This window comes from Perca fluviatilis, chromosome 16 (assembly GCF_010015445.1).
Source record: "Perca fluviatilis chromosome 16, GENO_Pfluv_1.0, whole genome shotgun sequence".
Lineage (NCBI taxonomy): Eukaryota > Metazoa > Chordata > Actinopteri > Perciformes > Percidae > Perca > Perca fluviatilis.
The window spans coordinates 16,836,535-16,864,159 of NC_053127.1; the positions used below are offsets into that span (position 1 = coordinate 16,836,535).

The window sequence follows — 27,625 nt, forward strand, 5'->3', positions numbered from 1 at the left end:
AGTGAGTTTTATTGTGACCGTGTCTCAGTCTGTACAACCCAACATCAAATTAAGGTGGTTCCAAGGATCACTCTGCTGAAAAACGCTGGGGGGAAAAAAGCCCCCAAGTCATCGGACCTGGAATCTCAAAGTGAATCTTCAGACAGCTGGGGCATCACACGCTTGTGATTCCAAACAAAATCGTCAGAGAATTGTTAACTGCTGGCTACGCAATAACCAATCTCCCTGCAGCTACGACTCGACTACCAGCAGAGAGACTTCAGTGTTAGAAACCGTTACCACGCAGGTAGATATTCTCTGAGGTTTCTCAACAAGAGGCCAGCTGACATTTGGATATATCCTTTGGAAAAATTGTCGTTTCCCTTTCCTCCATTACTCCTTGTCCCAGTGTTTTGTCTTTCTGTCAGCTGAATGCTCTTTTGATTGTGCACTTCACTCCCACGACGCAGCTCGATCCATCCTGGGCCAACCTCTGACTGTTACTGTGTCCTCTGTATATAGGTAATGCCGTTCATGTGTTTTTAGACGTTCTCTCTGTAAAGTGATCGAAGCCCCATTGGATGACGTACTGTACGTGGGACAATTTATTGCTATATCTGTGTTTGAATGGTTGTATTTTGAAGGTGTCATATTCCGGGGGATGGGTGGGTGGGTTTGATGTTTGCGTCCATCTTGAGGAGGAAGGGGGTGGGGTGTGTGGGGGGAGCTGGGGGGGGGTCAAGGGTAAACTATCACAACTGGTCTATACCAAGAGTGTCTTCATCGAGGAAGTGGACAGGACAGGGTCTGTCCTCTTCGAAACAGGAACATTTTTTTGCACCAAAGTCATCATCAAAGCGCAGCTTCTTCTTATTCAAGGTCACTACGGATGGATGATATCAGAACTCAAAAGGATTTTTTTTGTTCTTTTGTTTTTAGAGACAGAGAAACTGTCTTCTTTTGCATGATTAAGTGTCGTCTTTTTATTGGCTTGTGTGCCCGGTAAAAGCATGACCATTGTGTGAACTCTCACTTACCGGTGTGTTTGGAAAACGTTAAGGAAATTTCTCCATGAGATTTTTTACTTACCTCTTGACATGAACGTTCATTGACATTCATTATCAACTGTTTTACAATGTAGGGTCTGTAACGGTTTGAAGGCTGCCTCGCATGCAGAAATGCAACTTGCAAGTAACCCATCAAACTTCAAACCCAGTTACCATAACTGCATCTTTGTAAAACACCATGGATGTCAATGCCAGTTATCACCTAGCTAGCTAGACATTGCAGTCTTGTAAAATCGCTCTTTATTAAAGCGTTGCTATTTTCAATACGTGTTTGAATGCTCGCTCCTTTTTCATACTATGCCAGCAGCATCATGAGAGGTTGTGATTGAAAGTCAAAGTACTGTAATATGTGTTTGGTCTGGTCAACATTGTGTGGTGTTAACGTGTTTGCCCAGTCTTGTCCTGTCTGTTGCCATCAACTGGACTTATTCTTTAACAGTCATCCTCTTAAAGCACAGACTGGTTTCCTGAAACCAGGCTTGGATTCACAGGAAGCTTCAACTTTATCTTTTCAACAATTTCGGAAAATGTACACAGACCTGGACAAGGGGATTAGAGATCAATTACATCCTTTTAACCCCACTGCAGATGGGTACAAACTTCAGAAGAAATTTAGTAACCCTATGTCTGTCAGTCATGTCTTTGTACACTGTATTTTTTGTAAGTTTAATTATCCTAATTTCCTCTCCCCTGCTAAATCAATATAAGTGACAGCATAAAAGCAAAAAGGCAAACTAAAAGTTGTAGCATTTTATCTGGGATTGGATTTCCTAAAAGCATCCTCAGATTAGTGTCTCAGAGAAAACATGCTTCAACAGGTGGGTCTGTTCGAGAAAGTAATTTCTCTCTTACATTCAGTTCATCTTGCCTTTCTGTACAAGTCTAATATAAAAAAAGGACAAAAATGTGCTTTCCGCCCCAGTATCTACGTAAATTATCAGCACAAACAATACTTCTACCTGCACTCTAACTTTACAAAAAGGACATAGGGAGGTGAACTTCAACGGGTTGCTTGTAGTATTTCCCATAATGGAAATAATGGACCATTATCTACTGACTCAAGTGTCTGCAGATACGAAATAGACGGCTGTATTCATCACTGAAGCTACTTTACGGACTAATCTGGCAGCTGGAAACCAGACTTACGTGTTATCAGAGCAGAAACTGCATTTCCATGTCGTTTTGCCAGTGAAAGGCGCATGATGTCTATGCAGTTTCACACTCCATCCTTCGTTCATTTAGCTACTTAGGACTACTTACCATATTACCTCAGTATACCCCCAGTATTGTGTATACTGCATTCACTACACTCATTCAGTACTCTAGTGTCTATCTGTAAACTGTGCATTGTTGTTGAGGGCATGAAACTCAGCAGTGTCCATTAAAACGTCTTGTTCGCAGGGAATGAGGTTCCATACCTTAAATTTCTTCTCATTTTCTTTTTTTGTATATCAAAGTATCAACAGGTTTGGATTGTTATCAAATTATTGTTTTTTTATTTGAAAAGCATAGATTGATGTTTTTGGAAGAAAATGGAATAAAACGTCATCTGATGCTAAGCTCATAGTTATTTGGTGACTCCTCCACAAACACTTTAAAAGTAAGAACATTAGTTATCTGGTAACCACGCTCTGATTCATGATTATTTTAAAATATTAACACAGAAGCTACAGTTCAGTTCAAAGTCATTTATTGATAATTAAACATGTCAAAGAACATAGGACAAAATGTAATTTAAAACAAAATGATAATATTTGTGTTCATTGTCATTCATACAAGTTCAATGCGGCATCAAAAATCGTCGTTTTAGGGGAGAGGGGGAGTCGAGCGTTGAACCAGCAACCGATCCTGAGCCAGGTTATTCAACTCTCAAATGAAGGGCCTACCTATGTGCTCTTACGCAAGGCACTTAACCCCGAAGTGGCCCCAGGGGCGCATTTACAAAAACTAAAACAACCCATCCCATCTAAATGTCCCACGTCCAGTTCTGGCTGATTGCCTGGTACTCTTGAATGACAGGCTGTTAGATACGGGATGTACTAAAAACATGCCTGCTTCAGAAAGGGTTCAGATTTAGACTAAAAGACGGTACACGATCCTCCAAATCTGGTGTGTGTGTGAGCGGTCAGTTTGTTGAGAGCAGGAATGTATGAGCAGAGTATTCGGCGGGGGCAGGGATATGATCAGGAAAATCAAAAGCAGGGAAAAAAGGTAATCTCCCAATAAAAAAAGATGAGAGATCCATTTCCAAAAAAATGAATGAAATCCTGACAAATAAAACTCCCTGGTAAGGAATAGGAAGTATGCATATATGTGTATCTGTGTGTTTGTGAGTGTGTACATGTGTTTTTGGGGAGGGGCAGGAGTGTGTGGTCTGAGTGTTTACCTTAGTGGGGGAGACACCCCATCGTCCACAGCAGTTTCAGGCCTAACGCTGCTGTTATCCCCATCCCACGCTACAGCTGCGTGTGGCGTACGTCCAGGGCAAGGGCTCAGTTTGGCTCCCTCCCACTCTAGCTGCAATAATCAGCAAGAGGAAGAAGGTGGCTGGAGCAGCAGCAACAACAAGGCATGCAACTAACAGTTCACATGGAGAAGGTGGAATAATGTGGAAATTTAGAGAGGCTATGTGTCACTTAAACCTAACACAGCACTACCAACTCAGGTGGCGTATAAGAAATAAGATGAGTGGTACAACTAGTGTGTTTTACAATCACAAACGGAACAACTAATGTTAAGTCATATAAAATCAGGTGCGCATTAGTATCATTTGCACATGTAGCCTGCTTTACATGAGGAAAATGCAATGAACCCAGTTACAATACATCTAGATACACATGTGGCGCTGTCTCGGTGTGATATGAATGCAGAGAAAGCCAGTAATGCTAGTGTCAAAAATAGGTGTGTGTTTCTGGTAAGATCAGAAGTGGGAAAAGGAAAGATTATCGACCCTTCTGGCTGCTGCTCGGGAAAATCAGCGGCCTTTACTAAATCCAAAACAACCCTCATATTCACCTGCAGCACCAAGACTATCACCTCGTATCCACTCAGTCAACAACCCTACACTACACACATCAGCAACACGCCACTGTACTGCATTTAGAAAAAAGTATACTCTTCTACCTGCTCTAAGCTCCAATTGTGATTACAGTTTTCTCCCATTTTTAGAATCTGCCCTTCAAATCATATGAAATGTCTGATTTTTACAGCGTGTTTAGAGTATGCAATCCCATGCCACAATGGTTCAATACATCTCAAGCATGACCGTAATCGGATTACCGTTATTCTTGAGGGTTGCCTCTTTGTTTTTCTAAAACAGACCGATACAACTCAACTGTCCTACTTCATCTCGTCTATATACTATCTCTAACTGTTTAGGAAGAAATACAATCATTACATCTAATATTAACAGTCAATATTCTTACCACTCAACCAAATGTTGGTTGGCATTACTTTTTCAGCCTAAAATAAGGTTTAAAGTATTTACATGAGTAGCAAATTGTACATTTCCTGTTCTGAAAACTAGTTCAACTCTCCCTTTAAATCCCCCAATAGTTTCCAATGTGGGCAGAGGCATAACAGCAGCTGATGAGACTGGAACAAAAGCCAATAATAGAAAATGTCAAAAACCAATTCAAAATTTACAGCACCGATAATGCTCAGATTCTTTCAACGTCATTGGCCAAACAAAACTTGCTGCCATTCTTCTGGCTTTTATAAATTGAAATATGTACAAAACCAACAAAAGAACAGAAACTCATTTTCTTCAGTCTTAAAAAAAGAAAAGAAAAAAAAAGTCCAAATTCTGGGTTCAACCAAGTATGACCAAAAATGGGAGAAACACGTGGATGCATTCAACTTTCTTTTCACATAGGATGCTCTGATCGCAATTTTACACAAAACTGAAAAAGAAAAATGGGAATGACAAAATGACTTGACCAAAACTCTGGACAGGATATATTTAACCCCTGAGTTTGCGTAGGCCTCGAGAAACACAGAGAGCCTGGGCTAAGAAAGAAAACACAAGAAAGGTAAATTATGGAAAACGGCTTCAAGAAGACATCCAGGTCATATACGACAATTTAATCGCTGAAAATGTTTCATCAGACTATTATTTTCCTGTCGTTATCAAAGCCATGTTCACACTTGGCTATCCCTCGAACTACGAAACTTCAAGCACGCGGAATCAGACTGGTGATATCCATATTAAGTTATGCGACCCCTCCCAATTAAACAGGAAGGCCTGTACGGACTACACATTTACTCTGTAGTCACTCTTGACACCCTGAAAACAGATAACCCCAAGAAAACTTTTAATGCCGGCATGCAAAATGCGATCACAAAATCACCCAGCGTTAAATTGGGTTACAAAAGAACCTAAGTGACTTTCTAAACGTCAATTTCAAAAAGCTGATTTGAGATTTTTTTGAAATATCAAAAGATTTCCATGACCAAAATACGTCATCACTTCTGAGTGGGAATTTCTGATCAGCTCAGTGAAACCAGCCTCAAACAATTGACAAGCTGGTCAATGAACAAACATTTGCGATCTTTAGAAAAAGAAGATTATTCAGAAAAGGCAACAAAAACCTTGCTGATGCACCGCTCCATTTCAATTCAGTTTGGCTTTCTCTTCTTGTCGATGTGTATCACCAATCAGGCAGATAAATGTCTGGACAAACAGACATTACAAAAAGGGGTCACGCAGAATTTAAACAGAGGCCTGTTACATACTCCGCACAGGGTTCTCCTACGCCAACAATAGTGTGTGCGTTTAGAGGACATTTTAATATTAACAATTGTTATCACGGAGACATATGGATCTCTAAAAGATGTGTTTATTAAAGAAGGCAGCAAGTTTAATGCATCTTGTTAGGGAGCCAGATGGATTATTTTTTTTAATAGTTATTTAATATTTTATCAGTTTATTTTGGACTGCTTATTTTTCCTAAACAGTTTATTCAGGAAACCCGTATTTGGTTCATATTTTTATGTAGAGTACATAAAAGGCCTTGATTCAGTACAAACAAAAGGCTTCTCTTATGAGATCCTACCCTGGACTCCAAATCCAACTTTGTCCCAAGAAACATTTGAGCTCCTTTAACATCCAACACGGAACCAGCTGGGCCTCCATAACATCTAACAGAAATTCTGAATGCTTGACAATATTCCAATATTAGTTATCCTACTACGACACACAGCCATCAACTGGCAGGCAAGCTAGAGACTAGGTTAAGATGAATTACATTCAACCTCACTCCCTCTCTGATTTTCCTTTAAAACTGTCCCTTATGTAAATACACATGCACACGCACACAGACACACACACACAGACACACACACGCAGACACACACACACACACACACAATCTGCTTTGTGGAAGGAGTGTGTGGGGGTGGGACTATCGATAAGGGGGTTCTGGCGTGTGGTAAGGGTAATCATGGCGCTGGGGCATGGGTTGCCCGTGTGCGGGTGTCTGCTCATACGGTGTGGATGTGGAGTAGCTTCCCGCTGCTGCGTAAGCTCCTGATGAATCATATGCTCCCGGTGCCCCGTAGCCTCCAGATGCATCATAGCTTCTTGACGAGGCCTCGTAGTTTCCAGATGTAGCATTGTAGCTCCCTGATGAGGCGTAACATCCCGAAGTGTCATACGTTCCTGGCGCTGCATAGGCTCCCGGTGCCGCATACGTTGGGGGTGCTGTGTACGTCCCTGGGGGTGCAGTGGCTGTGGTGGAGGCCTGTGCCTGTGTGGTGGCCGGTGGCGGTGGAGGCGGAGGAGGAGGATTGGTGTAGGCATACTGGAGGTACTGGTACTGTTGCTGGTACTGTTGATACTGTTGGTATTGATGCATTTGCTGGTAGTACTCTGTGTAAGACCTAGAGTGCAGTTTACAGTTGAAGAGGTTAAGTGGAGAAAGGAGTAGAAAGAAAGCAAAGTTAGTTTAACAATCACATCTCACATGAAATAATAGACATGTGGTTTATTTTTTGAATAATGCTTTTGTAAAGCACTTTACAATAATGTAAATGTAATAATTTTGTTATTGTTATATGTGTAAGGTTTTATTTTGTCTCCATGCTTAATCGAAAATGTGTTATGTGTACCTAGCAACAGGATCTGACCCTTCAGGAGTGGTGGTGGCAGCTGGAGGCTCTTCAGGTCCTCCAGGTGGTGTTGGCAGCAGGGCTCGCCGCTTAGGTCGTATCTGAGCAAAGGAACCCGGAACAGGGTCTGGTAGGAGGGGGGCTCGATTTCCTCTGATTGGGCTGCGGTCCCGCTCACTGTCTGCAGATGCTGCCTTTCTCCCTGCCTGCTGCTCAGCCAGAACCTTCAATTCAAAATGTCAGAAAATATACATGACACACAAAAACATACAGAGGAAAACATGATACATTTTTACTCGAATAAACATTAAAAGACCTTCTGTCCCTCCTGAAAGAACTTGGCTCTTGCTGCCTCAAAAAGCGTTGTTGGATCTGGTCCGGTCTGTGGCTCTACTTCTTCAACAACGGCCGCAGAATTGTGATTGGCCATATCTTGGTAGACCTGGTCAGCAACGGTTCCATATACCTGGCTGGCAAGGGCACCGTAAATCACTCCATCTGCACCTTTAGCACTTGTAATGCCCTTCAACGCAGCGTAGGTGGGGTCAAAGGATGTGGTGTTGTAGAATGAGTTATGGACACTTTGTTGAACCTGCGATGAAAGATGAGAGATGCAAGCATTTACGGTAAAACATTAAGAATATATAACATATTTATCTAACAACAATATTGCTAAGGGAAGTGTGAGAGTAAGTATTTACAAAGGATAAGGTTGAAACGAGTCCAACTACCAAAGACCTGTGACAGTTTATAAACTCATGGAGGTCAGATTTCAGAGATCACAAGTTAGATGTTTTCCCAATACAGTGGATGCCCTGCTAGAGAATTAACTTACTTGTATGGGGAGTCCAGCCGCGGCTGCTGCAGCTGCCGCTAGCACGGCTGCTTGACTCTGATGGTGCTCTAGTGATGGAGGTGGTCGCGGAAGAAGGCCCTCCCTGCCACCTGCCAGAAGAAGGGGTGCAGAAAACGCGATGAGAACATGAGTTGTTTTCAGCATTTAATTGTATGCAAAACACTTAAAAACAAATGGATCCTTCGTCTTTACCTGCTACACCACCGGCGAAGTTGTTTCCGGCCATGGCAAGCTGGTTGATCAAAGGTTGGGCTTTGGACAGCTCTACGGCCAACTGACGGCCCTTGAACATGGTCCCATGGAGAGCGTCAATGGCTACCAGCGCTTCCTCCTTCCGCTCCATATGCACAAATGCATAGCCAACATTTGAGCATAATCTGGCTGTAGAGTATTACAGGAATAGAGAGATCAGTGTTAGCATGAGACATTGATGTAAAAAAAAAAATGCATCCAACCTATATTTTTGTCGCTTAAGCATTATTAATTTCACAGATTTAACACTTGAAACTTTGAAAACACAACTGTCCAGATGTAACACTGCAGTCTGACGAGATAATCTGATGATTATAGTTACCTTACACTCTACTTATGCAAACCAGCTCAATTCAATAGGACTTCTACAAAATATTTCCTTCAATTTTTCATTAAACCCCTGCATATATATGTGTTGTACCATCAGTATTGGGGACATGCTTTGTAACTCACCTTTGACTTTATCACAGTCTAAAACTCTTCCGAAGGTTGAGAACAGCCCGTGCAGGTCGTCTGCTGAGCATGTTGCAGCGAGGTTCCCTACAAATACTTTAGTGGAGTTGGGTGGGCGAGCACGTGACTCCTCAACCACCAGGGGCCTGCCTCTGTACTCTTTGCCATCAAGATGTCGTATGGCCCTGTGAAATTAAGAACAAGAAAAATCTTTGCATCATCATCATCATCATCATCATCATCATCATCAGTACAGCAGAAGACTAACACTGCAGGCATTTTAACGGAGATTAAAAATGAAAACAATTTGTAGAAGATATTAAACTAAAGCCAGCCAAATCCAGTCTCTTTGTCCTACTAGTGATATATTTCATTGGCATGTCATGCTTCAAACTGCAAATAAAAGAACCCAAAGTCTCTGAACTAATCAGTTTTTGATTCTGCAGGGGTACAAAACCTCTAATTATTTCAGTATCCCAAAGTTTTTAAAATACTGCAGGAGTAAACCCAACTGGGCTTGTCAGTTCTATTTAGTTCTGTTTTTGTTTGTTTCACTTACATTACACATTACATGTCATTTAGCTGACGCTTTTATCCAAAGTAGGGGTGGGCGATATATATTGTTTACGATAATATCGTCATTGTTGTGTTAATGATGTGCAAATTGATATTATCGAGTATTTAAATTACTTAGAAAAAAACACTTCAAAACACGCATTGGAACCGATTGGAACGCTACACATTCACTCATGTCAACAAAGATAGCGGCGCGCGATTGTGCAGCGGCTGCTAGCTCTCCTGTCGGTGTATATTTATACAAGTACAGCCACACTGAAATAATCAATACAGGACTATGATACAGCACAGCCATTACGAGAGCCTTCCAGGCGGCTCATAACATCCCAGAGGACATAGCCAGACCTGCCGCTCCAGGTTGTTGTCGGCGCTAGCACGCCGAGCTAGCTACCGGCAGGGTGAGAGAATAACTCCAGAGGCGGAGCGGAGGACTGCATTTTTGTGCACAATGAATGGAGTACCGACCGCAGGTTCGTTGCCCAGCACGTCTCACCTGACCTGGAGGACTATATAGCCAAGTAGAAGGACTATCAGAACCTGGCCTGACACTGCACTGTCTCATCTCCAGGACTGCTTCCAATAAGGACATTGTTGGTTGTGTGCAATATGTTACAGAACAGAGCCCTTTGTTTATTGTTATGATTTCATCTTGCTTGTATGCTGCACAATTTACATTACAGCAGAGGTGAACAACTGAATGTGTACTCCGAGTTCAATGTTTCTATACTAGTTCAATTAGTATTAGTATAGTATTAGTATTTTGTCTTTGAATTGTTTTTACTTGAATACTTAAATTTAAAGAATTATTTTAAAGAAAATAAATAACCGTTTTCATTCAACATTGTGCCCATTATTATCATCAGTGATTAAGTAACTCAGACTTTTAAAAACACATTTTTAAAAAGGATATCATCTAATTATCGTTATCGTCAAAATCTGAAAAAATATTTAGATATTTTTTGTCCATATCGCCCACCCCTAATCCAAAGCGACATACAATTAAGTGCGTTCAACCTTGAAAGGTGCAAACTCCAGACAACAAGTAGTAAGTGCAAGTACATTAGCTTTAAAATAGCTAATGGTACAAACAGCCATTTTTTTAATCCGAGGTGTAGTCTGAAGAGATGCGTTTTTAGCCTTCGGCGGAAGATGTACAGGTTTTCGGCCATCCTGATGTCAATATGGAGCTCTTTCCACCATTTACGAGCCAGGACAGCAAACCGTCGGAATTTCGTTGAGTGATTAGTTCTCCCTCTCTGTGAGGGGGCAGCAAGCAGTTTGGCTGATGCAGAGCGGAGTGGGCGAGCTGGGGTGTAGGGTTTGACCATGTCTTGGATGTATGCTGGGGCTGATCCATTCGTGGCTCTGTATGAGAGTACTAGTGTCTTGAAGCGGATGCGGGCAGCAACTGGTAACCAGAGAAGAGAGCGGAGGAGCGGTGCAGTATGAGAGAACTTGGGGAGGTTGAAGACAAGTCGAGCTGCTGCGTTCTGAATGAGCTGCAGGTGCCGGATGACACATGCAGGCAGGCCAATCGGCAGGGAGTTGCAGTAGTCTAGATGTGAGATGACTAGAGCCTGAACCAGAACCTGAGACGCCTTCTCTGTTAGAAGGGGACGTATCATTCTGATGTTATGTAGCATGTATCTACGCGATTAGGTAGTTGCAGCGATGTTGGCAGTGAAGGAGAGTTGGTCGTCAAGTATCACACCCAGGTTTATAGTCAGGTCCTGGGTAGGAGAGCCTTTCCCTGGAGGGAAAAGGAGCTCAGTCTTGTCAAGGTTGAGTTTCAGATGGTGAGTGGACATCCAAGAAGAAATATCAGTCAGACAGGCCGAGATACGTCCTGCTACCAGAGTTTCAGACTCCGGAAAGGAGAATTAGTTGGGTGTCATCTGTGTAGCTGTGATAAGAAAAGCTGTGCGAGCGAATGACAGACCTGAGAGAGTTGGTGTATTTACGGTTTAAAACATTTTCCAGGTTAGTGGGGATGCACAGCATTTAAAACCAGCATGAAAAAGCTACCCAATTCCTCAAATAAAAACTGGGGCCTTTATTTACCTGAACTGCAGAAGGTAGCAGGCTTTTTTTTTTTAAGCAGGCTTTTGTTACAGACAGGCCTTTATTTCTAATTCCATCGGTTTGATAAGTATAATCGTTTTAAATAAACGTTTTAAATGAAAAGCCATAGCGTTCCAGTGGACAGAGATCATTCATTGTTTAAGAAACATTTGCAAAAATATCACCATATACAACAACAGCCAGTAGGGCGACAAAGAAAACTGGTCAGAATTAATCAAACACCACCATTGTGTCAGTTTGAACCCTGTAAATGTACCGGGTATTTATTTCAAATACAGGTACTACGGTATTGCTGGTAGATTACAATAAGAGCATACAGCAGTTTATAGGGGTGGTACGGTTCACAAAACCCACGGTTCGGTTCGTATCACGGTTTCAGGGTCACGGTTTTCGGTTCTGTACGGTTCTTGTTATTTTTTCTGTTAATCTTTAACACTCCAGAAATATACTTCAGCATATGATATTTAGCTCAATTATCCACAATGTAGGATACAGTATTAAAACATTGTTATATCATGTAATCATGCACAAACTGAATTTGACCTGAGTTTAAGCACATTATTGGGACCATCTCTGAGGAAAGCAAGGAGAGATTTTGATACAGCAAGAGGGAAGACATTGATGATTTCTACAAGCTTTTCATTTATTTGGCAAAAAAAGGAGAATGAGTATTGTCATCTACAGGAACGTATGTGCCTTTTTAGCACACAAAGATTGAAATATTACAGAATATCAATTGAAATAACTAAGCATTTATCAACCTGCCTTCAGTGTAGCTCTTACAAAAAATGTATCCTTTAAAAGAAAAAGAGAGGAACTCTTAAAGATCCGTCTTTTGAATAAGTCAGAATACGTTAAACATAAAAAAAGTTGATGTTTTTTGTATAGTTCTTTAAAAATAAAAAGGAAACTTGTTTTGGGGAAAATAAAATAACTCTAGGCTGAGTTTTCCTAGTAATCTTACCAAAAAGGCTCAGGATGCTGCAAATGTTGGTATAATATGAAATGGCTGGTGGATTTAAGACAAAAAATAATTTATGAATGAATCAAATTTGAACATGTCAGTGGCTTGTTGATCTTTACATTGTTAGTTAATTTCCTATCCTGGCCTGGGGACACACATTCATACGCTTCGATAAAGTACTTATTGGACTTTAACTTATCATTGCACTTACAATAACGAGCGTAGCTGTCCTCAATTTAGGTCATTGTGTCGTCTCCTCTCCGTTTTTTTCCTGCATCCACCGTGTGTGTGTATTTGTGCGAGCAGCCCCGCCCGCTGCAGAGAGCCGACAGGACTGAAACAACAGCCGCTTCAGCGGCTTCAGAGTGAAAAAGCGCAGCGTACGCGGATGTTAAAATGTATACAGGTTGGCAGAACGGTCTGAAATGTTTTGCACAGTCTTTCGCTGTACGTTTTGTTATTGTCCACACCTCTTCTTTCGTGCGAAAGGGAAACACACTGAGGTCACATACGGCCACGAGGCTACATTGCGCATGCATCGAACCATGCAACGCACACACGCTCCGAATCGAAACAAGCAGACTGAACGGTTCGGATGTTTTTTCATACCACCCCTAGTAGTTTAGTAAAACATATTGCTGGTTTGCAGCACACCAGTATCTAATTAATGTAGCCATTTGTTTCTAGCTCCAGGCTAACTTTTTCCCTCCCACCTCCAGCTAGCCGTGCTCTGCTCGTCTTCTAAGCTTGTCAGCTCATCCTTCTGTTTCTTCCCGTTAGAGTTGTGCCGACATCACGATGGAGAGCCACCATCATGATGCCACGCCGCCCCCCACCCTGTCAAACACACTAATCCTAGTCACGGGCGCTGGACGGGAAATTGACAAGTGCGTCTGTCTTAAACTAGCAAAGACACAAAGACAAGACATAGGGCTCCTTAAGTGGAAGCTACTTTTCCCCCCTTTACGTGCAACCTATTTGTGAAAAAGACCATCGCTTTGAGCAGACTGGATTGGCTGTAGCTATACATTCTCTCTCTCTCTCCCTGTCAGTTGTAGCTCGCTCTACCTTCTAGTAACGTTGGACACAGCGGTCTCGAACGAGAGAGAAAAAAGCGTTAAAAGTGGAACGCTATGACCCTTTCCTTTCTCCCCTCAATGGATTAAGTTTGTCGACACTACTCTGTGCGTGCATCAATAAGTAAGTCTGAGGTCCTGTAGGTACGGGACGATGTTATGCAGGATTTATGAATGTACGTTAGCAACAGTAGGCTAATTCACGAGGGTGCTATTTTATGTGTGAGCTAATATTGCGCATCTGTTCATGTGCGCTGCAAGAGTTATGTTTCTGTTTATTGAATGCGTTATTCAGTGCAAACATAACCAAGAATGTAGTTTAAACTTAGTAATGATGGTATATTAGATTATTACTGTTGCTCTGTTGAAGGCAAATGTCCCACTGTGTTGTCGGACATCTGATTGACTTTACTGCACCGTACTTAAGTGAAAGTAGGTCACGTTGTAAAACCTACCAGCAGGGCACCATTTACAGAGGGCATTTAAATGTATGTCTAATCGTTTCTATGTTAACTGTTGGCCCATAGTAGTAGAAAAAAATATTTATGTAAAGAGATATAAGCTACCCCCCGACGACGATATCATCGTCCATCACGATGTTTTACTGTAAACATCGTCAATTGCCAATTTAGGGGACATCGCCCAACCCTACTTCCCGTATCGGATTCTCCTGGGGTCAATGTTGAAATGTCTTGCAGCTTTTTCACCCGAGTTTTCCTCTGCATATTTTTAAACCTCTTTTTGTTTTGTTGTTGAAAAGTCCGTCACTAGCACTAGAGCCCGTCATTCTCTGCTAGCACTAAATGAGACCCTTGTTACATCTATAGACAGTAAAATTAATAGACAAAGCAACGCAGTACACTTCCAGGGAGACCAGCGAAGTCTATTAGAAGCACTTTTCCGGTGAGCGCTGAGCATTACTGCGCAGCCTCCAATTGAGAGAGACGACGTAGATGTGACGTGAGCAACCTGTCTGAAAGTTGGAAGTCTTCTGGTAGCTGTGCCAAGAGAAATCTCAATCATTCTGAATCTTGCAGAGACGGAGAGCGTAGGTATTTGTAAGGAGATAACATAGGCACAGGCTAATTATTGCTAACTAAAATGCTAGTTAACATTAGTAATTAAACTTAAACAGCTAATGTATTGGTGCGTTCTTTATGTCCACCGAAGTCAATCAGTTTTGGCCCTATTTGTAACAAGAGCTTTTCTTCCAAATATGGTATGGTCATGAATATTTAGATGAGCTGCGCGCTGATTGGTTGAGCGACTTGCCATACGCACACATTAGAGACGCGCGCTGATTGGTTGAGCGAATCCCCATACACATACATTAGAGAAGCGACAGAATCTCATATTCCAGACACTGCAATGTTTCATTACCAAATTCACTTCTGAGACTTTTTTAAGCGAGAAATCAATTATATAAAGCTGAAATATGGGCCGTTTTACAAAAATTGATGGCTAATTGCAAATTTGGTAAGACGTGTCGGACTTTAGGAGCTCCACACAGTCTGACGAGAAAGCGGCAGCCTGCTGGGCTCCATACCCAGGGCAAAGTCACCCTTTGTGGATACTGCATACGGGGCTCCGCGGCCAGCTGCCGGCATAACTCTAATATATTTACGGTTTGAATTTCATCACGCCACTTATATAACATCATTCCCCAATGTCTTATAAAGCTAACCGTTGTGTCCGATTTGATTTTAAGGCATTTTTATGAACGCGAGGCGTCTTTGTAGGACGAGCAGCTGCTTGCTATATGTCCCATTCATTACAATGGGGAAATATCACAGCTTGCTCACTTTCGCATAACTAAAGTATATTTACAGTTTGAATTTCGTCACGGCATGAATATTATAGGTTCCTCAAGGTCTTACAAAGCTTAGCTAACACTTGTCAGATTTCGTATTTCAATTGAATGTATTTATGTGAATGTCAGAGTTAGGAGGAGGCTAGCTAGCTCTCATTGATGGACTCCATCTCACCGCGGCTCTATCAATGAGACTCGCGGACAAGAGGCGTTTATTTCCCCGATTGTTTGTTTAAATAACTCAACACATACCCATTATAAGATTAACTGGAACCTGCGGGCTGCGGTAAAAGATTGCGGGCGTAACAAGCTCGCTGACACTGCGGTCAGGGCGGCGATGTAGCAACCCAGGCAGCACCAACACCGGCACTAAACTCCGAGACACAGTCCGAGAAAATTTGCAATTAGCCATCCATTTTCGTAAAGCGGCCCATATTTGAGCTTTATATGGTTGATTTCTCGCATAAAAAAGTTTCAGAAGTGAATTTTGTAATGGAATAGCAGAGATCTGCGTGACCTAGCTAGATTCAGAAGACTACCTGATCTAGGGTCAGTTGTTTAGCCTATGTAAATGTTGGGGCGTGACCGTTCTCTTAATACACCCATGGGCTGACAAAGGTTCCGGTTTTTGAGATGCTTACGCAAGCAACTAGCTTTGTTGAGATTCGCCCGTTTTCAGCGGCAGTTTCAAAATATGAGATTTTCATAGTAAAGGGGTGTCAATGGGATTTTGAGCTTCTATGTATGTCCCATTTACCCACCGAACTGTCGTTATTCAACTATGACATGGTAAAATCGGTTTTGCATTCTATCACCCCTTTAAACGCTTCAGATGTTAAATGATTCGCTGTCAAAGTGACGCCAAAAAAATTAATGACAGTCAATGGAATGCTAACGGGAGGTGATGGCTTGTTAGCATCAAATTGGCGCCATAGGAGCTACGCGTTCCGAGGAGTAGCTTACCCCCTTGGGAGTTACGCTTTGCGGAGGATTGCTTACCCCCTTGGTTACATCCAATGTAGCTACTGCCATCTATTGGCACTAGTACGTTACTACAAACTACACTTGGCTGAGTGTAACACATACAGCTGAATTGACTAAAATACCCGTAGGACAATAATACTTTACGTGAGTGCCATAATCTAGAAAAACAAAGTGTGGAAAAAAGCATGAATATATTGTTGACTGTTAAATTAAATTGGTAGAAATGTACATTACGATTTAGTTACTTAGGAGATTATCCACAATAATTTCCCCCTGGCTTTAATTTAAGGCCGGCCTTAATTTGTCCGTGTCGACCACGCTCCCTGCCACTATCAGAGTCCTGGCTTTTAATTGACTACCGGTTTTTATTTGAGGAATTACGGTAGTCATGTTCCCTCAGCATATTGTTTTGTTGCTAAACTGTATGTTAAACAAGTGGTGACTTACCCTAAGGTAAGATTTTTCCTTAGCTGTGGTTAACTAGCAATTAAGACCATTGACGGCTATGTTATTGTTTATATTTTGGCATAATGTTTAGTTTATGTGGACCGACCTAGCCATATTTTCTTTGTAAATAAAACAGTGAGCCATACAGTTCAGTTGCTTTAGTTTAGGCTTGCAAAGCTTCAGTTTTAATGTTATCCTAACGTAACTTTGGCCCAGACAAAGCAAAAGCTGAGTTTACTTGATATCACCAGTTTGTTATGTTTGCTTCTAAGTTTCATACAGTGTTGAATGTATTTAGAATATATGTATGTATAAATGTATTTAGACTCATATGCTCATGTCAAGTATAAAGCCAGAATGAATGCTTGTATAATGTGTTGTAATGACAAAGTAGTGGTCATAGAGAGTGAAAATGTGATCTTAGGTGCACATTACAAAACATGTTATGCAGGGCTCTAGAGTGCGACCACAATTTGTAAGGGTGCGACTAAGATTTTTCCTAGGTCGTTCCAGTGCACCTAATGTCCGCTCATCCGCTGCCTCTCCACGAACGAAGCAATGTCGTTTATAGGGGTGTGCATTGGCACTGCCCTCACAATTCAATTCGATTACGATTCACCAGGTAACGATTCGATTCAATTCGATTCTACGATGCATCAAAATTCCACTGCACACAAGGCAAATTTTTCATCAGTCATGAGGCAATCAGTCAGATATCCTGTTAACCCTTGTGTTGTCCTTGGGCCCCAGTGACCCGAAGGACAACACAAGGATTATGTACTTCCGTTTACTTTGTTGAGAATTGCTCTCTAAAACCGGTTTCTTTTAAAGTAAGTAAGTAAAGTTTATTTCTAGAACACATTTAAACACAGTTTAAGCTGACCAAAATGCTGTACAAACAAGAACTAAGGTGCTGTATTAACCCTTGTTTAGAGAGCAATTCTCAAAGTAAACTGAAGTACATAATCCTTGTGTTGTCCTTCGGGTCACTGGGACCCGAAGGACAACACAAGGGTTAAGATTCGGCTGAAATTTCATGCTTTTTGGTCTAAACGACATACCCAAATTAAAGGTGGTACAGCTCCCACATAATTTTGACACTCTGGGGTGTGCCTGACATCATTGGAAAGGTAACACTCAATTCTTTTGTTACAAGTGTCAGGGTGATTCTAGGCCTTACTGACACAGAGTTACAGAGGCTAGAATGGATGTTTTTTATTTCCGTCCAAGTCATACATCTGTAAAATGATCAAAATAAAATACTGTAAACACATCTGGTGATATACAGATACACCCAGGCCATAGCAACATGTCTCGGGTTATTATAGAAAAAATTCAGATGCCAAAAGACTCAAAAATTGATTTTTCTACAGAAATGTCTGTCTGTTTTTGCTGTCATCGGCTTGTCCGCTTTCATTGGCCATATCAGAGGCAAACCTGAACGGATTGGCTCATATGAGATGTCTATCAAAAGCTTAGAAGCTAGGGAATTCGATGACGCCCACTTTGAGCATGTAGCAAGCTGGGCAGAGAAGCTAGCGGAAATAACAAGTGCGGAAATGGCAAATTGTTTCTCGTTTTTCCCTTGTGATTCGGCCAGAAACTTCAACATTGTGAGGCGAACAGATCGTTTTGGAATATAAAGCTTGGATATTATATTTCCTTGGACTCTTGGGGATTTATGAAAATCAAGTTTTGGGCAACATACCACTTTGTTGCTGAAAGGACAACGAAAACAGGTATGGATGCACTCTCGACAGCTGCGCAGATTATGGCTGAATTGTTTTAGAGGCTAAGCTTTCAATTGGTGTGTATATTTGGAAGATTTAATGCTTTAAAGTTATAAAAACGCTCATGAGTGGAAGTTTTATCGAGGTTACAGCGACGCAGTGTCCCTTCAACGGGACAGTGATCCTTGAGAGGATATTGAACAACAGATTTTATTGGCTGCTATGTGTGTATTATCACTCTCCTGTATCTTTGATACAGAAGTAATTGAAACTTTACAACTTTATTGTCCACTCAAGGCCAGAAAAAAGACACAGCGCCGCCGGTCCAAACAGCTGACATTTGTCTACAGTTTTAATTGTTATTAACACAGCTGTATATTGTTAAGTATGAGAGGGAAACCTGTATTGGTACCTGCGTTTCCGCTGGTAACTCTAGGTTATTGCGGCCGCCATGGCGAAAAACACATTAGAAGTTATTAAATGCAACTAACTTCAGTTCGTTGAGTAATAGCGTGTGAGACAGAGCCTGCTGGACCTGGGCGAGAGATGTGACCCATGGCCAGAATATCATAGTTCATAAAAATGCAGCGCAGTGACGATACAGACATTTCATAGCCTACACAAGACGTGTAGAAGCGCATTCGACCCGTGCTGGACCCATTCATAATGAGTCAGCCGTCACTCTGTGAGTAGCATATGCTTCAGCCCATCGCACTCCCCTCTCTCTCCCTTTGTTTTTTTTTTTTTTAAGATTTCGACCTTTATTTTGATAGGAAAGCTGAAGACATGAAATAATGAGTCAGCCGTCACTCTGTGAGTAGCATATGCTTCAGCCCATCGCACTCCCCTCTCTCTCCCTTTGTTTTTTTTGTTTGTTTTTTTAGATTTCGACCTTTATTTTGATAGGAAAGCTGAAGACATGAAAGAGGAGAGAGAGAGAGAGGGGGGAATGACATGCAGGAAAGGGCTGCATGTCGGAATCGAACCTCTATATATACCAACTGAGCTATCCAGGCGTCCTCTTTCTCTTTTAATCAGTCTGTTATTGTTGTTGAAAACAAGTGAAGGAGCTTTCTCGTGTATATATGCGCCATATATATATTTTTTATATATATCCTATGCTATTTATTTCAGATAACTTTAATTCACTTGTGTTGCAGCTGTATATTTTCAAACTGGTAATGGAAACCCTGTCTTTGCATTTTATTTTAATCACAATCTGTTTTAATAAAAGAGCTGGTGAAAAGTGGCTTTCACTTAAAACTGAAAATTTAGTCCACTTTGTAAAAACATTCAGCGTTAACAGCAACGTGAAATTTGGGTGCACCTAAATTTTGTGCTGGTACTACTAAATAAAATAAATTAGGCGCACCAGTGCAACAAAGGAAAAAAAGTTAGTCTGGAGCCCTGTTATGTATCTGAAGTTGTTCATTAACGTTAGCTAAGTGTGATATCTGTCAAGCTGAATGGACTCACAGTAGTAAAACAAAATGTATTCTGGTCCAAAGACTAAAATAGAACTGTGTGAGAGAAAGGACACTATATCCTCGAATGTAATTGTAAAACATGATGCTTTTGAGAAACCATTGCAAATAAAACAAACTGCTGCTAAAAAGGAACAAGATACTGTGTTCACTTAAGTAACGTTACTGTTGCATAATCTGTTCATATGGGACTAGCTCAGGACCCCTAACGCAGACAATATCTTCTCATGCTGAAAAGAATCCTGGAGGAAACACTGTACTTTAACATAGATGCACCTTTCAGTTGAGTTTGTTTCATCATAATATCCATTATCATTACTGTTTATAATTTGTTTCTATTATTTTATTTTTTTATATTATTTAACGAAATTTCTGCTTAGCGTGTTAAAAACTGACTAGATGGACTGAATTACTGGACTCGAATTTAGCAAAATTACTCGCAATTGATGAGCATGGTGGCAAAAACTAGCCGTGTATATTCATATATATATTTTCATATCCCCAAGATATGAAAGTTCGAGAATAGCAATCAATTCATACAATTTAATAATGTAATTAACAGTTGAATACCTGTCTGCTGCCCCCTCTCCCTTCAGGGTAACGAAGGCATACTGTCTGAGCAAAGAGCAGGTGTTGATCTCTCCATATGGAGCAAAGAGCTTGTTTAGCTCGTCTTGAGTTGCATCTAAAGGAAGGTTCCCCACAAACAACTTCACGTTCTCACCGCTCATCTCTGTATCAACTAGGCATCTGTGAAAGAGAAAACAGGATGCTTCTGTTAAGTTGGATCTTTTGGATAGCGGTAACGTTAACTAGCTGGTTACTGAATCTCAACAGAAAGATCGCGCTTTCCGTCGAATGGCTGAATCATAGTTGTTTTATTAAGATTAAGTGATATTGCCAGGTGGGGTTATTTAGAATACAGTTATTACAACGTGATCTGTTAAAAGGCGTATTGACGTTAGCTAGCCGGGATTCTTTATAACTAAGATAATAAAACCGCTAACTTTCGCGGCGCAAACTGATCCAATGAAGTTAGAGGCAATCAGTGTAGCTGCCAAGTTAGCGTACATAGCTAATGCCAACACAAAAAAAAACGTAAAATAGGTAACATACATTGGTTTAATGGTAAGATGTAAGCAGTTACACGACCAACAGTTAGCTAAAAGCTACGGACACTACTGGCCATTTTCTTAAACGCAAACATGAATCATGTAGCTAACGTTAGCTTAGGTGGCAAGCTTAGCTAACGCTAGCAACATCGTTAATGTTTGCTAACCTAGCTAGCTAGCTAGTGGTTTGGTCATAGTGGTTGAAAACGTTTGCTTAAGCTAGAGCTCAATCACTGGTGTGAGCTATCATATAGTATATTAACTACGGTTTACCTGGTTGCGTTTTCAATTTCGTACAAAAAGGAGGAAAATCATTATAATGATGCTAGCACAGTAACGTTACACAGACTTCTTACCCAACGCGGTCCTGGAGCTGTATTTCAAACCTCACGTCACATCCGGCTCCGGTTTCTTGAGGTGCGCTGGCAGAATGCATGTCAATGGCAGAATGGGGCGCATTCATCCATCGGGTTTGGTCATGACTGTAAATATTAACAGTGGGTTATTATGGGTTTGATCTTATAGGCTAAATACATCAATGGGTTTGCAGGGTTGCACCTAGTATACATATGGTATGCACTTTGCACCAGTTTGCACAAAATGGCCAAATATTAGCTAACCTTGAGTGGCTGTTGTGTTTTAACGTTATTAAGCTGTTGTTACCACTACAAAGAGGGACTGAGGGAGATATTGTACTTTACTCGTTTACTAGTTAGGTTACTTTGTAGGCTTGATTCAGATTGATAATACAGTTAGGCCAACATAAAATCAGAATTAGCCCCACCATTACCTGCAACATTTAAGTATCTATAATCAATTATTCAATTAAACTACTGCTATTACGGCTATCTAGGCAACCAATAAATCACTTTCGGAAAGGTGATCTGTGACTGTTTCCAGGTGAGGAGGAGCCAAAATACAGAGACATCTCCGGATGTGGGAACACACGTCTTGACAGGCCAAAATGGAAGAGGAGTTGAGTTTTCATCGTGGGGAAGTTATAAGGGAAAAATAATTGGAGTATGCGAAAACGGGGCAAAGAGGTAAACAACGAGCCAGCAGCCAGGTGATGTTACAATTACAATCGTGCAAGTTGACTCAGTTGTGTAATTGTACAGGAAGACTGTGCGTCATAGTTTAAAGAGGACGTGGAAGTTTTACAGGAATTCGCGCTGTGGATCCAGACAGATGTTGACATGTAGGCTGCGGTGAGACTTTAATAGGGGGACAGATTCCGGATCTTCAGAATCATCGCCTGAAACCAACAACATCATTGCTTCTTTTTTTCTGTTTAATGTTACATCGCCGTCTGTGGCGTTAGTGTGTGTCCTGTACGTGTGTCTATATTTAAAACGTTTGTTTCCGGTAGCTTTGCTATTTAATTTAAGCTCTGTCTGAGCTGCTGCACTTTATCAAGCCTGGACTTGCTGTCCCAATCCAGGCATGCGTGCGTGTGTGTGAAGGTATCCCACAGGGCGAGAAATCACCACCTGTTGCACACAAACTATGGGAGTGCATGCTCAGTGGCAGAATAATCATGGGTGTACTTTTTGGTGTGTGTGTGTGTGTGTGTGTGTGTGTGTGTGTGTGTGTGTGTGTGTGTGTGTGTGTGTGTGTGTGTGTGTAGATGGCACAAGAAGAACCGCTGTATGATTTCCCGGAGCCCACCCAGCCGTCAGAGCGCAAGGGGCATCAAAGAGGACAGGGCTCTCTGAGAAGCATCAGCGTATTGGACCGTCTCCTGCTCACAGTTCCTGTCTGGCTTCAGCTGTCCATCAACCCTGCCACCGCACTGCACATACTGCAGAGGGAGCCTCCTGGGGTCAGAGCCACATACACAAACTAGAGAAAAGTACACCATATGTTGCCTGTGTAATAATTTAACAGGAGTTTCTATAGTGCAGGCTTCAACGTTGCAACATGAGTTTACAGTTCAGAAAAACACATGACATATCATTTGATATACTTAGAATATTTTTTTTACAAGCACGTCACACAGAGAGACAATGCTTATGGTCACCAGCATCTCTGCTGTGAGTCGAGAAATTCGTCCATTGGCTCTTCTCAAAATATATCTTATATCACCTCAGATCTACCAATTACAAGCCCATAGTTTAAAGGTTAAGTGTCAATATACATCTTCATTTTTTTCTAACCTAGACTTATATTAATTCCTTGTGATTGGAAAAATGGTTATACTTACATAATCACACACACACACACAATATACCTCTCTTGCTTTCTCTTTCCATGTCCAACGCACTCACACATTCACTCAGTAATCACTTGTGTTGTCCTGCAGACCTTCTTGGTGCGTAAGTCTCGCACGTCCAAGAAAGACGTGCTGTGTGTCCGCTTGGCAGATGACAGCTTGCCATCCTTTGTTCAGCAGTTTGGCATCCGGCAGGAACACTGCAGTAAGACTACCACCGATAGAGCTGTCCTCTTTTATTTGATTTTATTACTAGGTGGAAATGGGGTCTATGACCCTCAGTGTCTGACCCCATTAAAACTGAATCTGCCTTCTTTGGAACACAAATGTATAGTCATAACTGTGTAATCACATATCAAGATCTTGTCTGACTGCACTAGCTAGTTGTCATGTATATTCTTATTATTGCATGAAATAAGTAATAATACAATTTTGCTTTGTTACCCAAGCAAAATGAAGAGCTTTATGTCAACAGATTTCCACAGAACATTTACTTTTGTTACTGTGCTTATTTCAGTCCAGTGACAACTACTCATGTATGCTTTATAATATTGCTATTCATGAAGTAAGTGATATATATTATTAAGTAACTGTTCCTGGTTTACCTGCAAGTTCCAGTAATGCAGGATATCAATTAAAATGTGTGTACACTTTATAAAATGGCAAAAACAGCTTTTCTCATTTTATTTACACATAACTACATCTACGTAACTACCATTCTCCCCCTCCAAAAATCCCTGCACCTATACATTTTTCTCACCCCCACCCAGCTCTGTCTCTGGAGACCTCAGCCATCAGCTTCCCAGATCTCCCACGACTCATTTCCTTCTACTGTGTCAGCAGGTAAATTCTTGTCCCTCATTCTCATTTTCTTCAGCTGTTTCTTTTCCTTACCTTCACTTCCTCTACAGTATGTTATCAGTTTTTCCTATTTTTCTACATTGATCCCTGTCAATTAGGGTTGGGCGATATGGAGAAAATCTGATATCACAATATTTTTGACCAAATACCTCGATATCGATATTGCGGCGATATTCTAGGGTTGACAATTGGTGCTTTAACAAAATATCTTCACACTTAGATTTTAGATAAATAATCATCAGTCATGTGGACATAATGTCTAAGTGGGGAAAAGGCAAATAATAGAACAGCTAGAACAGTCTGGTCAGTTCAGAAAAGTACATCACTTTACTGTAATGCAGCCTTTAAAGGAACACGCCGACTTATTGGGAATTTAGCTTATTCACTGTAACCCCCAGAGTTAGACAAGTCGATACATACCCTTCTCATCTCCATGCGTGCTGTAACGCTGTCTGACGGCTCCAGCGGCATCAGCCCATCACAGAACAGGCAGGTGAATGGTTCCAGTAATCCTACTGCTTCGACAGTGACAAAATAACGCCAACATGTTCCTTATTTAGCATGTTGTGATTTAGAGTCACAGCGTTCAAACGTAATGACAAAGACTTTCTAACCGTAAACAAACCGGGAACTATATTGTCAGGCGGAAGAATATAGTACTTGGGCGGAGTGATATGCTCGCAGCAAGTCTGTCTGAGAATATAGTTCCCGGTTTGTTTACGGTTAGAAGATGGCTGTGTCTCATGTTACGTTGTTTTTTGTACACGCTGTGACTCTACAAATCACAACATGTGAATAGGAACATGTTGGCATTATTTTGTCACTTTTGTCACAATTCGGAGCAGTAGGCTAGTTGGAACAGGATCTGCAGGATCTGTGCTGGGCTAAGCTAATGCTGGAGCCGTCAGACAGCGTTACAGCACGCACGGAGATGAGAAGGGTATGTATCGACTTGTCTTACTCTGGGGGTTACGGTGAATAAGCTAAATTCCCAATAAGTCGGCATGTTCCTTTAAAACCAGGAAAAGACAACACTTATGTCAAATCACGATATTACGATATCCAAAATCTAAGATGATATCTAGTCTCATATCACGATATCGATATAATATCGATATATTGCCCAGCCCTACTGTCAATATTTATTGATCTGCAAGAGCTAATGTTGCTGTTAAAATGATATATTATCTGTGTATCAGAGATGTATTACGCTTCCCTCTGGAGCTTCCTGAAGCCATTGCAAAGGCAACATCCCACAAAGAGCTCGAGTCAATCTCACATATGGGAATAGGTTGGTGAACACAACTTTTTGTTTCCTGACAGTAGATTTTGTAACCTCAACCTCAAATATATTAAAGGACCTTAAAGGATTTACTGCACTCAAACTGCATGCATTACTATTACTACCTGGGTAACAAACATAAAATGTGTTATTTCCTTTGAGTATGAGTAGTCAGAAACTTGTTGAAATTAATGTTTGTTAATGAATTATAATATATTTAACAGTAAATATGTCATGAAATATATTCTTTGATATGCTTGGATGTCACACTTCTTTGCACAAAGGAAAATATGTAAATTGCTTAAAATGTAACAATTACAAGAAAATCTCTGTTTCACTTTAATGAAAAAAAAAAAAATCTATATTGTTTTATAGAATTCTGGAATTCCCATCTAAACATCCGTGGGCCACGGGTGGCCCCTAAGCCCCAGAAGGACAAAGAGAAGAAGCCAGACGCTGTAAATTCAGTCCCGCCTGCTGCTGCCCCACAGACGAGCTCGGCAGCTCAGTCGGATTCAGTTCCCCAGCCCGACTCAGACAACCAGCTCAAGACAGCACCTAAATCAGACGCCGCCACCAAACAATCAGGTTCCAATCCCACCCTGTTCCATGAGTTTTGTCCAATCACTACACGCAGCCCCGGAGAGCTGGACTATGGCTCCGGCCAGGGCGCTCTCTGTTTCATCAACCCTCTTTTCTTGCAGTCCCAGAACGCTTTCTCCAGACGACGCATGTTCAAACACAGTCTCAAGGTTCGGATTTCCACAGAGTCAGCCACCCTGCTTTCGCCCCCACTCGCTCCTCCACCTCCACCACCTCTAATGCCTAAAACCAAACGACAATGTAAAGCTCAGAAACAGGCACAAGGAACCGTCCATCCCTTGAAAGGTCTTTTACATGATGAGAACCCAAGTCAGAACACCCCCAGTGAGGCCCAAGTTCAGCCTCCGTCAGTAACTCCTCACCTCCAGCCTAAGATGCAGGAGCAGGGCCAAACACAAATGGAACCAGGCCAAAGGGAAGCTGGAATCAGGGGGGGTACAACTCAGCTACCAACAGTCATGGAGAATCTTCCATACGACTCAGACTACATGCAGCCGTCTCCAATGATCAATTTCTCCCATTCTCCCTCACTCCCTCCTTACCTCTCCCCATCGGTTTCTCCCAAGGCGCCTCCCCTTTTCCCCAAAGTATCTCCATCCCTCTTTCCTCATGACTCTCCCGGTGCTTCCCCCCACGTCTCGCCTCATCATTCCCCATCTCTTTCTCCCAAGGCTCCCTTTTCCCTCTCTCCATATGACTCACCCAGCGCTTCACCCTCTCTTTCACCTTACCAGTCCCCATCTCCTTCTCCACAGGTCCCCTTCGCTCTCTCTCCCTTCACCTCTCCATCCTTCCCTCAGCTGGCAAAGCAAGCCTGTCATACACCTGCTACTCCTTCAGAGCCAGAGCAGCAAAGATCAGATAGAGTGGCTGAGGAGGAGGGAGCAGGTGCTGAGGAAAGTAAGGATGAAGATGATGAGACAAATGAGGAACTGCACACAAAGAGGGAAGAGGAGGATCTGGTTTTACAGATGACTGCTGCTTCTCTAAATGACACAGACAGCTGCAGTTCCTTCAGCAGTCTTGAGGGAGCAGCAGAGACTCCACCTCACTCACCCCACAAACTGGACAATGGTACAAGCCTCTAGCGAACAACTGAATTAAATTATCAAAGTATCGTGTAGAATTCTTTAAATATTAAATGACAATTCTAGTAGTTTTGTATGTTTTAACCGCAAATTGTGTAAACTTCTTATTATGCTCTATCACCAATAATTTCTAAAACCAAAAATGTTCAGTATTTTGTGAAAATTAAATTAAGAAATTTCAGACTTGAAACTTTATTGGGTAAGGTAGTCCATAACCGTTAACCTTAAGTTTTTGCAACAGAGGTACAAATAAATGACATCAAAACTATTAACTATTATTCTGACATGTACTGTAATGCTTAAAAGCAACAATTTAACTGTAGAAACAGGATCATTCACATAATCCTATTAAATGAACATTAAATATGAAGATGTGAATGATCCTGTTGTTTCTATAGTTACATTGTTGCTGTTCAGCATTAGATGTCAATAATTCTTCAACTATGTATTTGTCTCATTTTACTAAAGGTCCTACTTCAAACATCAGGGATATTTCTAATGTTATTAAAATATTGAAATTCAATCTCAGATTGTGGGTGAATTTCATAAAAATGAAATAAGCAAATGTCTAATGGTTCTGATAGAAAAAAAATACCACT

At 41.4% G+C, this 27,625-nt stretch overlaps 2 protein-coding genes across 9 annotated transcripts; one reads left to right on the forward strand and one right to left on the reverse strand.

Annotated features, from left to right (window-relative positions):
- Window positions 1-3,247: 3,247 nt before the first annotated feature.
- LOC120544387 (RNA-binding protein 4-like) lies at window positions 3,248-21,443 on the reverse strand. 4 transcript variants are annotated; one of them, XM_039778086.1, is made up of 9 exons: window positions 21,337-21,443; window positions 20,439-20,618; window positions 8,716-8,900; window positions 8,203-8,391; window positions 7,990-8,099; window positions 7,471-7,746; window positions 7,155-7,378; window positions 6,534-6,926; window positions 3,248-3,563 (listed from the first exon to the last, which is right to left on the reverse strand). In XM_039778086.1, exons 1-9 carry the CDS (start codon window positions 21,441-21,443, stop codon window positions 3,560-3,562), a joined length of 1,668 nt encoding a protein of 555 aa, XP_039634020.1. In that variant the 3' UTR covers window positions 3,248-3,559. The 4 variants fall into 4 exon arrangements, with proteins under 4 accessions (XP_039634020.1, XP_039634019.1, XP_039634017.1 ...); XM_039778085.1 differs by having other exon boundaries at window positions 3,248-6,926; window positions 7,173-7,378; XM_039778083.1 differs by having other exon boundaries at window positions 3,248-6,926.
- Window positions 21,444-21,480: 37 nt separating this feature from the next.
- On the forward strand, window positions 21,481-27,499 carry LOC120544386 (ras and Rab interactor 1-like). Of its 5 annotated transcripts, none has more exons than XM_039778079.1 (6): window positions 21,481-22,046; window positions 22,608-22,802; window positions 23,283-23,397; window positions 23,963-24,035; window positions 25,253-25,344; window positions 25,711-27,499. In XM_039778079.1, the coding sequence occupies exons 2-6, from the start codon at window positions 22,608-22,610 to the stop codon at window positions 27,024-27,026; spliced, it is 1,791 nt and encodes a 596-aa protein (XP_039634013.1). In that variant the 5' UTR covers window positions 21,481-22,046; the 3' UTR covers window positions 27,027-27,499. The 5 variants fall into 5 exon arrangements, with proteins under 5 accessions (XP_039634013.1, XP_039634012.1, XP_039634016.1 ...); XM_039778078.1 differs by having other exon boundaries at window positions 21,481-22,023; XM_039778080.1 differs by lacking the exon at window positions 21,481-22,046 and adding an exon at window positions 22,054-22,443.
- Window positions 27,500-27,625: the final 126 nt, after the last annotated feature.

Coding starts and splice junctions, on each gene's coding strand:
- LOC120544387 (XM_039778083.1), bottom strand. CDS start 21,443: ATGAATGCGCCCCATTCTGCCATTGACATGCATTCTGCCAGCGCACCT. Junction 8,392..8,715: donor AGACTGTGATAAAGTCAAAG/GTGAGTTACAAA, acceptor AATACTCTACAG/CCAGATTATGCTCAAATGTT. Junction 7,747..7,989: donor CGGCTGGACTCCCCATACAA/GTAAGTTAATTC, acceptor CTTTCATCGCAG/GTTCAACAAAGTGTCCATAA.
- LOC120544386 (XM_039778078.1), top strand. CDS start 22,003: ATGCGAAAACGGGGCAAAGAG. Junction 22,803..23,282: donor TGCAGAGGGAGCCTCCTGGG/GTCAGAGCCACA, acceptor GTTGTCCTGCAG/ACCTTCTTGGTGCGTAAGTC. Junction 25,345..25,710: donor AATCTCACATATGGGAATAG/GTTGGTGAACAC, acceptor ATTGTTTTATAG/AATTCTGGAATTCCCATCTA.